Here is a 12,409-nt window from a genome sequence, read left to right as displayed (position 1 = left end):
TATTACAGTGCTGCCCCCAAAGTCAGCAGTGGAAGTGCTAGTCTGGGATACCTCTACCAGCCACTGTGGCCAGGCTGTCCTGGAAGGAGGGATGCTGTCACCCCAGCATCATTCTGCTCGTTCTAGAAGTAGTTGTTGTATTCACTGGTGCTCTGAGGTCCTAGAAATGACTTCTGAGCTTTGCAACCATAAGTAAAGGAGATGAAAGTAGAGGTGATGTACAGCTTTCTCCCACCCCCATCTCTCCTGTTGTGTCAGGGTAACAGCCATGGAATACACATGTGATGATTATGGGGCTCACCAACAAATCATAAGCATAAATTATGTACCCAAGGCCCTGAGCTGTAATGGAATTTTAGTGTGTTTCAAATTTATAGCTGGTTTCTGATTATCCAGTTGAGTTGTCTGAACCTTTTGGTTCTGCTCTAGCCTGCCTTTTGACAGATTTATTTCATGTGACTATCTCCCCTGGTGGGTAATAGCCGTGGACACAGAACGCAAGATCTTCTTATGTGCACGTTGCCATTTTTAAGTAGATATGTTTCCTGAGAAGGTTAAAATATGTCAAAAATCAGGTTCTTAGAATTGCAGCTTTTCAGTTCTCGGAATGTTTGTTCTTGTTTGTCATGGGTATATGATTCATGCCTATTTAATCTACCTTTAGGCAAGTCATTATGTGATCTAGTAAAATAGCCTGAGTAAGATTAATCTCAGAAAAGGATTTGAAAGCTAGCAGAGGTAGGAGAGAGATACCTTCTCCTAGATCAGTGTTCTCCTAAGTAAACCACCTGGTTCTTTGAGATGATTTATTTTCCTTATTAACAGCTCAAACTTTAGAAAGCAAGGCTGTTTTAGGAATATTTAGAGGGCCAGAGTGATAGTGTCTAAAGGTCGTTTATTGTTGGGGGAGGCAGCATGGAGTTTTAAACTATAAATTGAAAATATCATTTATCAGTAGCAGTGTTACATGTTCAGAAAGATCTGAGAAGTTAATAACGATTTCATGTCAGCTCTCAATGGATAAGGCTAACATACTGTTAAGAGTGTTATTTCTTTTTTTCAACTACGTTCACTATTACCATTGTCATCAGGCCTAATTCATCATGTGGGAGGTGTCAAAGGTGAATACATGGGTTTTGCATAGGAAAGTTTTTCGTCTATGGAATGGCCCAGCTATTGGCCGTATTAACTGGTTTCTCTGGTATTTGTAGGGGATTGATGACATTACTGGTGAACCATTAGTCCAGCAGGAGGATGATAAACCTGAAGCAGTTGCTGCCCGGCTAAGACAGTACAAGGATGTGGCAAAGCCAGTCATTGAATTATACAAGTGAGTGTGCTTCAACATTTTCATGGTGGAGGGCCAATTAAAACAGTATGGTGCCTAGTGGGAAGGACACTGGACTGAGGTAGGGTAGTGTTTCTTTAAGCTAGATAAATCCTAAAGGCCCAGTCCCTCCCTGCAGGTCAGGTGAAATGTTGGGGGTTGTACATGGGAGATATAGTCCAGTTCTTTCGTGCTGAAATTCTTGTAATACAAGGACCGAAACCTGATCCTCTCTGTCTGGTTGTAAAATTACGTGTAGAATTATATTCATCTTTCTTTTTTTTTTTTTTTAAATTTTTTTTTTTCAACGTTTATTTATTTTTGGGACAGAGAGAGACAGAGCATGAACGGGGGAGGGGCAGAGAGAGAGGGAGACACAGAATCGGAAACAGGCTCCAGGCCCCGAGCCATCAGCCCAGAGCCTGACGCGGGGCTCGAACTCACGGACCGCGAGATCGTGACCTGTCTGAAGTCGGACGCTTAACCGACTGCGCCACCCAGGCGCCCCTATTCATCTTTCTTTTTAAGGAGCTGAAATAATGGTTTATATTTTGACACTCCCACGTATGTCATTTGGATGGAAGATTAGAAGGGACCTCTTGACTAGCTATGTCTAGGAGGGAATTTAACCCAAGGAAAAAAAAAAGCTAAAACTATAAGGTACAGATGGCAGATTCATATGGTTCCGGGGGCCAGGCAGGTATTGGAAATGAGTGTCAAACCTGGTACGGCTGTGTTAATCTGGGCAGGTGAGTGACAGTTGAACTGTACAGCTGCTTTATGATGTTCAGCCAATTATTACCACAGGGGCACTCAGACCCAGAGTGGCTAGTGATACCTATTTCTCAGGAGAAGCAGAAATCTGGCTTTGTGTGTATGTGGGAGCGGGTGTGTGTGTGTGTGTGTGTGTGTGTGTGTGTGTGTGTGTGTGTAAATCCCAATTTTTAAAACTATTAGCAACAGATAACATTTTTAACAGCGTGCGAACCAAACAAAACCCATTTGCAGACTGCATTCAGGACAGCTGTCTACAGCCTCCACTATAAATCAATTTCTGACCCTTCAGCTCCCAAATAAATTAGCAGGCCTTTAGATTAGAAGTTCCTGATCATGTTACTGTGATCTATCCTGTGTTTTGTGATCTGTTGTAAGTAACAAGGGTTTTATAGTACCAAAGTTTGTCAATGATCTGTTTTGTTTTGTTTTAAAATTTTTAATGTTTATTTATTTTTGAGGGAGAGAGAGACAGAGTGAGGGGAGGGGTAGAGAGAGAGGGAGACACAGAATCCAAAGCAGGCTCCAGGCTCTGAGCTGTCAGCACAGAGCTGGACACGGGGCTCAAACTCAGGAACCTTGAGATCGTGACCTGACCCGAAGTCAGATGCTTAACTGAGTGAGCCACCCAGGTGCCCCAGTGATCTGTTTTTTGAAAGTGTGTACTGAGGCAAATTTGGTATTGTCCATATAATGTTATTCTTGGATATGGTTTTCTTTTTTTTTCTTTTTTTTTTTTTTCTTTTTTTTAACGTTTATTTATTTTTGAGACAGAGAGAGAGCATGAACAGGGGAGGGGCAGAGAGAGAGGGAGACACAGAATCTGAAACGGGCTCCAGGCTCTGAGCTGTCAGCACAGAGCCTGACATGGGGCTCAAACTCATGGACCGTGAGATCATGACCTGAGCCGAAGTCGGATGCTTAACCGACTGAGCCACCCAGGCGCCCCTCTTTTTTTGTTTTTTTTAAGAACATGCGAGCCACAGAGAGGGGCAGGAGAGAGAGAAAGAGAGAATGTTAAGCAGGCTGCATGTTCAGTGTGGAGCCTGTCAACGCGGCTCAGTCCCACGATCCTGGGATCGTGACCTGAGTCGAAATCAAGAGTCAGACACTCAACTGACTGAGCCACCCAGGCGCCCCTCTTTGATATGTTTTGTTTTTTTTTTTAATTTTTTTTTTCAACGTTTATTTATTTTTGGGACAGAGAGAGACAGAGCATGAACGGGGGAGGGGCAGAGAGAGAGGGAGACACAGAATCGGAAACAGGCTCCAGGCTCTGAGCCATCAGCCCAGAGCCTGACGCGGGGCTCGAACTCGCAGACCGCGAGATCGTGACCTGGCTGAAGTCGGATGCTTAACCGACTGCGCCACCCAGGCGCCCCTCTTTGATATGTTTTAAATAGGAGAAGAAGAGGTGGCATCATGCTAGGCATGCCAGAATTGTAAAAGCTGTGGCCTTATTTAAGTATCCCCAAGTGCAGGTGTTGATACATTTGCGGGGGCTGCTTTGGCACTTAGCAGTGTGTGTGATAGACCATGAGATCATGCTTGCTTTATACCCAGGATCTTCACCTGCCCTAATATCATGTTAAAAAGAAACCTAAGGGTCACCTGGGTGGCTCAGTTTGTTAAGCATCTGACTTTGACTTCGGCTCAGGTCATGATCTCACAGTTTGTCAGTTCGAGCCCCACATTGGGCTTCCTGTTGTCAGTGCAGAACCTACTTTGGGTCCTCTGTCTCCCCTCTCTCTGCCCCTCCCCTGTGCATTCTTTCTCTCTTTCTCTCTCTCTCTCTCTCTCTCTCTCTCTCTCTCTCTGTCTCAAAAATAAACATTTTTTAAAAAAGTGAACCTAAAATGCGTTTATGTGTTGGATTTTATTTTTCAGGAGCCGAGGAGTGCTTCACCAATTTTCTGGGACGGAGACTAACAAAATCTGGCCCTATGTTTACACGCTTTTCTCAAACAAGATCACACCTATTCAGTCCAAAGAAGCATACTGAGCCCGCCCAATGAAGAACCAGGAAGATGTCATTCATTCAGTTGTATGTGTAGTATTGGTGCCGTGTCCAAATTAGAAGCTAGCGGGGATAGCTTGCAGCGTCTTTTCTAGTCTAAATGGTGAACTGAAATGAAAACAAATGAGGAGAAAGAGTTAATGAAGAGGCTCTTCTCTGCCTTTCTGATGAAGGGTCACCCACACATGTCTAGGATGTCTCTGCATGTCTCAAGCCCTTCACAAGAAAGCAAGTACAGGCTGGATTTCAAAGGGTGTATAACCCAAACTCTAGCTGATTTCTGACCATCACATTGTTGCCATAGTAGCCTTTTAACATGTGATGGTGTTGGCCTCTGGTTCTCCCTGCCCCCCAAAGGCTATTGAACCACAGCACCAGGTGGCCTGAGAATGCCAAGGGCAGTAGCCCCGGCCTTGTCCCAAGTTCTCTGGTATGTGCCCTTCCTGGTGACCGTGCGATTGAAGCCAGTTGCTCTGTGGTCACTTCTCTGGCCTTGAGTGACTGTCCACAATTAGCTTTTCTGTTCAGAGTGATACCTTTTTCTGCCTCCATGCTCTGTAGAGTCTCTCCTTTTTCAGACATCCTGGAATGAAAGGATTTCGCTTCTAGTATTTTTATTAGACTGTATTTTGGTACATCTGTTTTCTCTCTTCCTAGACTATGAAGTAATAGATAGTTACTGCTTTTATCTCTCTCAGATTCCTTTCTAAGAGCCGAGAGTGAGGGGAGGGTGTCCAGATGCTTCTTGCAGCAGGAACTGAGCTCTGCAGAGGGTCTACTTATGCTGCTGGGCTGACCCTCATGGGTTGACACTGCTCTTTTCTTTTATCATGAAAAAATAAAATCCTCAAAGTCTTTGGGAGTCTTCAGAAAAATGGGAGATACTACATACATGTTAAAGAATCATATCTTGTGTATAGAAGTAATAAGACCATATGGAATTACTGCACTAAAAGAATAGTTTAGCTTTTTATTCAAGACAAAAAAAATGTATTTTGAAATGCTGCTAAATATTGATGCTGACAGTGTTTTTCTCCTGGGAGTGACCCAAACATATTATAAATAGTTGGTAAAGGGAATGGAGCCTGTGTGTTGAGGAAAATGTTGCACTAGCTGTGCCCAGACTGAGTATGACAGCTTTGTGATTATGGGAAAACAAATTCTTAATTTTTTTTTCTTTCTATTCCAAAGATGCTTTCTGTGGGGTGGCCATTAAGTCTAGAAATATAGATGATACAATTTTGTCATTCTTTGTAATGTAATATCAATAAACCATTTATTAAAGATTTGCCTGGTTTCCAGACTTGGTGGCCACCTAATGTAATTCTGGCTCTCCTCTGGGAAGGACAATGAAATTTATTCCTGTTGCCTTAAAAATAAATACCCCTCTTCATGCATCGTGATTGTCCCCAAGGAGGGTTCTTTGCTATTCCTGAGAGTGACTTCTAACTCCTCATACTGAAGAGAAGGGGGGGGGGGGGGGCGGGGAGCCTATTTCAGCACGCCTCTGGTGTTGCAATGCATTGTTTATTTTCTGAAGATGTCCTGGAGAATCTCCAGTCAATTCCCTGGCAGATGTGTTCTGTATGGTAATCGTTGCATCTTCCTTACAAATACTGCCCCACTCTTGACAGTTCCTCTCCTCTATACCTTCGTGAGAATGTTCTTTGACTACCTTAGTGGAAACATAGACTGGTCTCCTCCTCATTCTCTGAATCACCATGTTACTTTTTGGGTGTATGCAATGGAGGTGCCCAGTTCAGGTCTGTGAAACATCAGTGCATGATATGGACTTCTAGTGCTTTAGAAGAGCCGTGTTTGAATGCCGGTTGGTGGGGACAGGGTGAAAATCAGACCTGTAGGTAAAGCTCAGGTTTCCTGGGGAACCAGGTACGGAGAAAACAAACCTGATATGAAGAAAGTTGCACAATTTAGACTAGTACTGCCATGGAGACAATTTCTAAAAACTAGGAAAAGTAGAGAGTTAAGGTTGTTTTATGGGTAATTCAAGAGAGGAATGTGTGTGTCCTTTTGTAAGTGGAAAAATCTACATGACTCTTCCTTTACTTCTCTTTTTGTTTAACAGACTCCCTTTGGAGTTTTTGAGAGAGTTATGGGAAATGGCTGGTCCCTGGTGCCATACTCTAGTTCTCAATCCTTCCCTCCTCTCCTCCAGCAGAATAGATAGTTATAGTCAGTGTGGGAGCCTCTCAGTGTCTCAACAGCATTTGCTGTTTCTGTGCTTGGTGAGGGCCCTGTGCTTGGTGAGACCAATAAAAAAGACAAACACCTTTTCCATGCGTCTTTGAAAGATGATACTTATTTCATGTTCAGTGGCCTAAAAAGTCTATTTCAGATTTTCTTCAACAAGCTCTCTAGCATTTTCTCCAGTAATTTTGTAAAAAATTAAAATTCTCTTGAAAATATTTTGATAAAAGCTAAAGGGACATCTTTTCTTGGTTTTTCTTCTACTGCCACAGATACGGTTCCTTCACAGTTCTGCAAAGAGAGTAATTTGGGTGTCTATAAGATTCCTACCGGTCCACATATTCTGTGATTTAGCCAGTTGTGAATTAATTTTGCTTTTCATTGTCTGAACAGGCTTCCCACTTACTTAGAACTTGGAGACATTGCTGTGTTTAATATCCTTTAACACTAAGGCAGACATAAAATAAGTATCATTTACTGAAGGCCTTTGGGCGATAGGTAAAGTTCTAGGACCTTAGCAAACACTCATTTAATCTTTCAAGCATCCTTTGAGATAGGCATGAAGCCATGTTTATGAACAAGGAAGACAAGGGTCAGAGATGTGAAGCATCTTGCCCAGGCTCTTGCTGCCAACAGACAGTCCAGCCAGGACTCACACCCAGGTTTTCCTGATTCTGCAGCCTGAGTTTGCTCCTGGATGTTAACTATCTGTGTCCTGTCCCAACCAACCTAGGGTGCTGAGCCTGCTTGATTTTGCTCGTATTTCCAAGTGGCCTCATCAAAAGTAGCAGAAGTGACATTCAGCTCTATATGGGACTGTTCTCCCCCTCCCCGCTTTGCTTAAGCAAAGGGAGCTGCTAGAGGAAGATCTGAGCCTTTGATCTTCTTTCCTAACTTCTCACTTATAAAATGAAAGGCTGTTGAAATAGGCTGGGCTTGGGTCCAGGCTAATCTGTGGAGGGGTCAGGTTCCTTCATGTTCCTCACCTACCTAGGCTTTTGGTATCCATGGTATTGTACCCCTAAGAGACCTTAACACTTCAGCCGCCTTCAACTATAGGGCTCCCTGTAGATCTGGGCTTCTGGGAGTTAGATGCTACTCACTTTTCTTCCCTGATACCAGGAGAAATTACTCCCTTACTCCCACCCCCAAATAAGGCCCTGATGATAAACATCCTTCCTGAAGTGCTGGCAGGTGATGGAGCCCCCAGCATACCATCTTGCCTATGTCACATTGCGTATTAACATGATCCTGAATGCTACATTCACACCTTTGCGTGCCATCTGATGTGGCACTGCTTGTCATGCACAATTCTGGTGGAAACCAGGGGAGATTGGTTTCCTGTGTTATCCGCCCTGCCCAGGGTCACTCCCCACCACCCTCCAGCAGCCAAGCTCAGATGAGCTCCAGCTTTACCCAGGGTGTGCCCCTCCCTTTGGTAGGGAAGGAAAAAGGTAATAACAGCCAATGGATAAAAGGGATTCTTGGAAAGAGCTACTGCTGTGGCTTCGCCCACCTACCACTTAAAAATGTTGAGACAGGATGGTTTTAGATAGATGGGTGCCTGTGCAAAACCATAAATAGGACTGTTAGAAAATTTAGTTCACTAAACTGATTTCAGTATTTGACTTTAGCTGTTTAGCAGTTTAAACAGCTTACCAGCCTGCTGGGGGTCCTGCTTAGGTCATAAAGACCACAAATTTCAAATATGTTAAGACATATGCATTCCTAGTAGTTCCTGTTTATTGGTACTTAATGCTAAGTGCATTATGTGCATTGTCTAATTAAATCTGCAGTAGTTACCCTAACGTAATAGATGTTTTAGTTATCTAGCCTCTGTGTAAAAACTGCAATCATTCTGTTCACTTAAGTTTGTATTTTCATGTATCTATAGGGATTAATCAAGAAATCCAAAAGGGCCTTTTTTTGTACCTTTTCCTCCTTTGAGTTCCCCATTCTAATTAATAGGTAAAGCAGTGTTATTTGATTGTACTTGGAATCTTTGCTTTTGGCACTCTGGTGCTGAGGCAAGAAGTGGGCACTCAGTGGGTCTTGGTGGTAGTTGCACACTGTATATACAGAGAGCATATATCTCATCTGCACTCTGCTGAGTTACAGGATCTCGGGAGACATTCATATCTACCTGATGAATTTCATTTATTACCTTTCATTTAAAACACAGTATCTTTTTTTGCTGCATTTAATTTTGCCAGAGAGGCAATTCATAAGGCCAAGTTGTGTTCTTAGTATGAATTGCTTTCTATTTCCCTTGCATTTTTAGTAACTCCCTGGTCTATTTGGTGTCTCAAAAGGAGAACCTAGCAATGCAGCCTGTTTTTTTTGTTTGTTTGTTTCGTTTTGTTTTGTTTTTTTTTTTTAATACGGGAGTGTGGTCTAGTCATAAGTTATCATCCCTTTCCACATATAACTGATCCAGTCTGGTTTCTAGATGAAGAGTGTGCAAGAGCCAGATGTTGGGAAACCCATGAAGCCGTATTTCAACTATGAAGAAAAATATACTTCCTGCATCTGTTGAGATATACTATAATTACAGTTGTTCATAAATGCCATACCTTATCTTTCTTTTAACAAATTGCACAATTCTTGCCAAAATAAATGCCATTATTCTGTATGCTTCAGGGAAATTCCCCCAATTTGATCAGTGAGCATATGTGTGTGTGTGTGTGTGTGTGTGTGTGTGTGTGTGTGTGTGTGTGTAGGGAGAGGGAGGGAGAGATGGTGAAACATTTCCAAGGGGACAAGAGCCCTTGGATGGCATGGATGTGCATTCCTTCCGGGTAATAATTACGCTATTCCAGGAAACAGCATGTGTCTTCCTGGAAATAAAGATTTCCTGTCTGTAACTTTTGTAAGTTACACCAAGTGCACCTTGTGATTCTCCCTGGGGTTGGTGTGTGTCTAATTCCATTTCATAAAACCTTTCTTCATTTTAAAGCTTTGGCTGTGAAGTCAGAAATGTGCTAAATAAAAACAAACTGTTTTGTATTTAATTTAGAGAAGGGTAAAGGGAAGAAAAAAAAAAAAACTCAGTCTTTATGTAAGCTCCAAGGTGTTAGGGCTTAGAGGGTTTTTCTAGTTTTATGAGAATTTGTACTACTGATTTTTATATATTCCTGTTTTTGAGATGAACAGATCTCTGGGGAAATTGTTGCATTACAATGGCGTTTCACTGTGACCCCTCTCAAGCTCAAATCTGTTCTCTTAAGCCAATGACAACTTGTCACTTCGGTTTACTGTCCTGTGAAAAGTCAGCTCCAGTTTCCCAGAAGTTGTGTGTTTATGATGAGTCAGTGCTTTTCTTCAGTGAAAGTTGTCAGCCTTCTTGATTTGGGTGTATGTGCTTAATTCAGAGTATCTAAACCTGTAGTCTAATCTGTACATGCTCTCCTAACTGTTAATTGTTATTGACTATTTTGATTATCTTGCTTGAAGATTGATTCCTACTTTTTAATTTGATAGAAATAAAGTTTTTTTTTCCTGCTTATAACTAGTGAATTAATTTAACATTTGTATTGCTTTTTACACTTGAGAGTATACATCTTCATAGCTCTTCACATTTATGCTATTCTGTGACCGCTTCATTATCAACATTGTTATCTCCAATTTGCAGATGAGGAAAATAGTGAACACAGTGTTGCCTGGATGAGGTGACAGTTGGTGGCAGAGCAAGATCATGAACGTAAGCATTATGATCCCCAGTCTCCTTTTCTGCAACACCATGCTGCCTCACTTTGTATACATTCAAGCACTTTTTTTATCTAGCACTTCATTCTTTGCATATTTTCATAAACATTCTTTAGTTTTGTTCTTGAAACAACTGGATGATGTGAGTAGATTCTCCCCCTACCTTGCAGATTAGGAGACTGGATCAGAGGATGTGAGTCTAAGATCATAGTGTCAAGGGCCAACTCAGCAGAAGCAGGAAACTCAGGAGACCTGGCTGCTGGATGCTAGAGTCATGGAAATACAGCCAGCCTCTGCAGAAGCCTTCCTGCAACTGGGGGGCGGGGGGGGGGGGGCGGAGGGAGGGGGGGGAGATGGGGGATGCCCTGGCTTCTCCCAACCTCACATTCTCCTGTCTCCTGCAGGGGCTTCCCCTTAGCTGGGTTCCAAAGCTCACTGACTTAGAAGCCTGAGGAAATGTCCCACAGGCCTCCATGCCCCTAGAAGGTGAACCGGATATGGTGGCTATGTGGTAGATTGTATCAAAGTTAAAGCCATTCACTCTTTAGGAGAATTTTACTTTTCTGCCCCATTGGCTTTATGTTTGGGCATACTGACTTGCCAATGAAATACGAGCAAAAATGAAGTGTGCCACTTCTGAGTGGAAGCCTCAGGAGCCAGAGCATGGTCACCAATCTCCTTCCTTCTCCAATGAGACTGTCAGTCTCCTAGGGCTCTTCTTTCAACTGGGATCCTAAAATGGACGTGGAGCAAGATTAGTCCATGATGGATTAGTACTGTGCATGAGAAATAAGCCTTTGTTTTTCTCATCCCCTGGGATTTGGGTGGATTTGGTACAACAGCATAATTTAGTTCAAGCTGACTGATAGAAAATGGGCCCAAGACTAGTATATCATGTCATCTAGTTATAACTTTGATTCTCTTATCAAGCACTATTAGGCTCTGGGGATGCAAAGATGAATAAGACCCAGTTTTTGCCCTTGACTTCCTTAGTCTCCTGGAGGAGATGGAAATATATTTAGATAATTATACATAACTGTTGGGATTATTCACTGGATTATAATTGAGAATATACAGATGTATAACTTTTTCAGCCAGCCAACTAGACCAAGGAAGAACTAATATTTGAGCTGAGTGATGGAGGAAAGAGGGAACCCAAGCAGAGGGAATGGTATGTGGGCAGAAGTATGAGCACATAGGCCAGGTGGAGGTCAGACAGGTATGGAGCAGGACTGGGGAGATAAAGGTAAGATTGAGTTGTTTGGGGAAGTTGTACTGACCTGGTCTTAACTTTGTTTGTAGTAGACAGTACAGAGTCTATGCCAGAAAGTGACTCATGAGATTTACATGATAAAATTGTACTACAGTTGTGAAGTAAGGTGTGACTGAGTTTAACAGAAAGGGATGGTTGGATTATAACGAGTATGGGGTGCCTGGGTGGCTCAGTCGGGTGAGCGTCCGACTTCAGCTCAGGTCATGATCTCGCGGTCTGTGAGTTTGAAACCCGTGTGGGGCTCTGTGCTGACAGCTCAGAGCCTGGAGCCTGTTTCGGATTCTGTGTCTCCTTCTCTCTCTGACCCTCCCCCGTTCATGCTCTGTCTCTCTCTCTGTCTCAAAAATAAATAAACGTTAAAAAAAAAAAAAAAAAAAACGAGTAAAGAAGGGTTAAATGTGTCCAGGGGAGGGGTGCCTGATTGGCTCAGCCCTTAAGCATTCCACTCAGGTCATGATCTCATGGTTCACATGTTTGAGCCCTGTGCCAGGCTCCACGCTGGCAGTGCAGAGCCACCTTGAGATTCTCTCTGCCCTTCTTCCACTCATTTACGTATGTGCACATGCACTCTCTAAATAAACTTAAAAAAAAATGTCTCCAGGGAGAGATTGGAAACAACAATGAAACGGGGCGGTGAGTATAAAGCCGTAGGAAGTGACAGAAGCTGTGGAGACAGCAGTGCACTGCTTTTTCTCAAGGGAGAGTCACTGCTCAGCTCCAGCCAATTGTTTTTCCTGGGGATGCTGGCAATGCTACCCAGTCATTCAATTTAATTAAAACAATGACAACAACAAATACATTGCACAGGCTAAACTATGTTAAGCCAATCTGGGACTAATGGTTTAGACAGACACACACCGGAGGTTAGGAATGAGGGTCATAGTGGCTCGATAGATGTCTATGAAGTAAGAAGGTAGGATATGTGAAGGCAAACGAGTATGAAGGTGAGGACTATCTAACTTTGAGGAACAAAAAAAAGTTGTGTAGTTGTATAGAATTGTGGTTTGTCAGAGGATACCACCTATTCAAATAAATCACTTGAGTTTTTTACCCTAGAGTTCAACTGAGTGTGATTTTTTCCCTTAATCCTTTTCAGCCAGTGAAT

General features: G+C 42.7%; 1 protein-coding gene across 7 annotated transcripts in view; it reads left to right on the top strand.

The window, feature by feature from the left end:
• Positions 1-10,287, top strand: part of AK4 (adenylate kinase 4) — a 76,538-nt gene extending 66,251 nt beyond the window's left edge. For 5 of the 7 annotated variants that reach the window (XM_047872640.1, XM_047872641.1, XM_047872643.1 and 2 more), the window contains 2 exons: positions 1,212-1,330; positions 3,989-9,837. In XM_047872640.1, the coding sequence (XP_047728596.1) occupies positions 1,212-1,330; positions 3,989-4,103 (234 nt within the window). In that variant the 3' untranslated portion in view covers positions 4,104-9,837. Of the gene's footprint in view, positions 1-1,211; positions 1,331-3,988; positions 9,838-9,957; positions 10,027-10,201 lie in introns of those variants that run through there. The other 2 variants (XR_007155030.1, XM_047872642.1) reach the window with 2 other exon arrangements.
• Positions 10,288-12,409: the final 2,122 nt, after the last annotated feature.

The sequence above is a fragment of the Prionailurus viverrinus genome, chromosome C1, assembly GCF_022837055.1.
Source record: "Prionailurus viverrinus isolate Anna chromosome C1, UM_Priviv_1.0, whole genome shotgun sequence".
Classification (NCBI taxonomy): Eukaryota; Metazoa; Chordata; class Mammalia; order Carnivora; family Felidae; genus Prionailurus; species Prionailurus viverrinus.
This window is presented reverse-complemented; position numbering and strand designations above follow the sequence as displayed.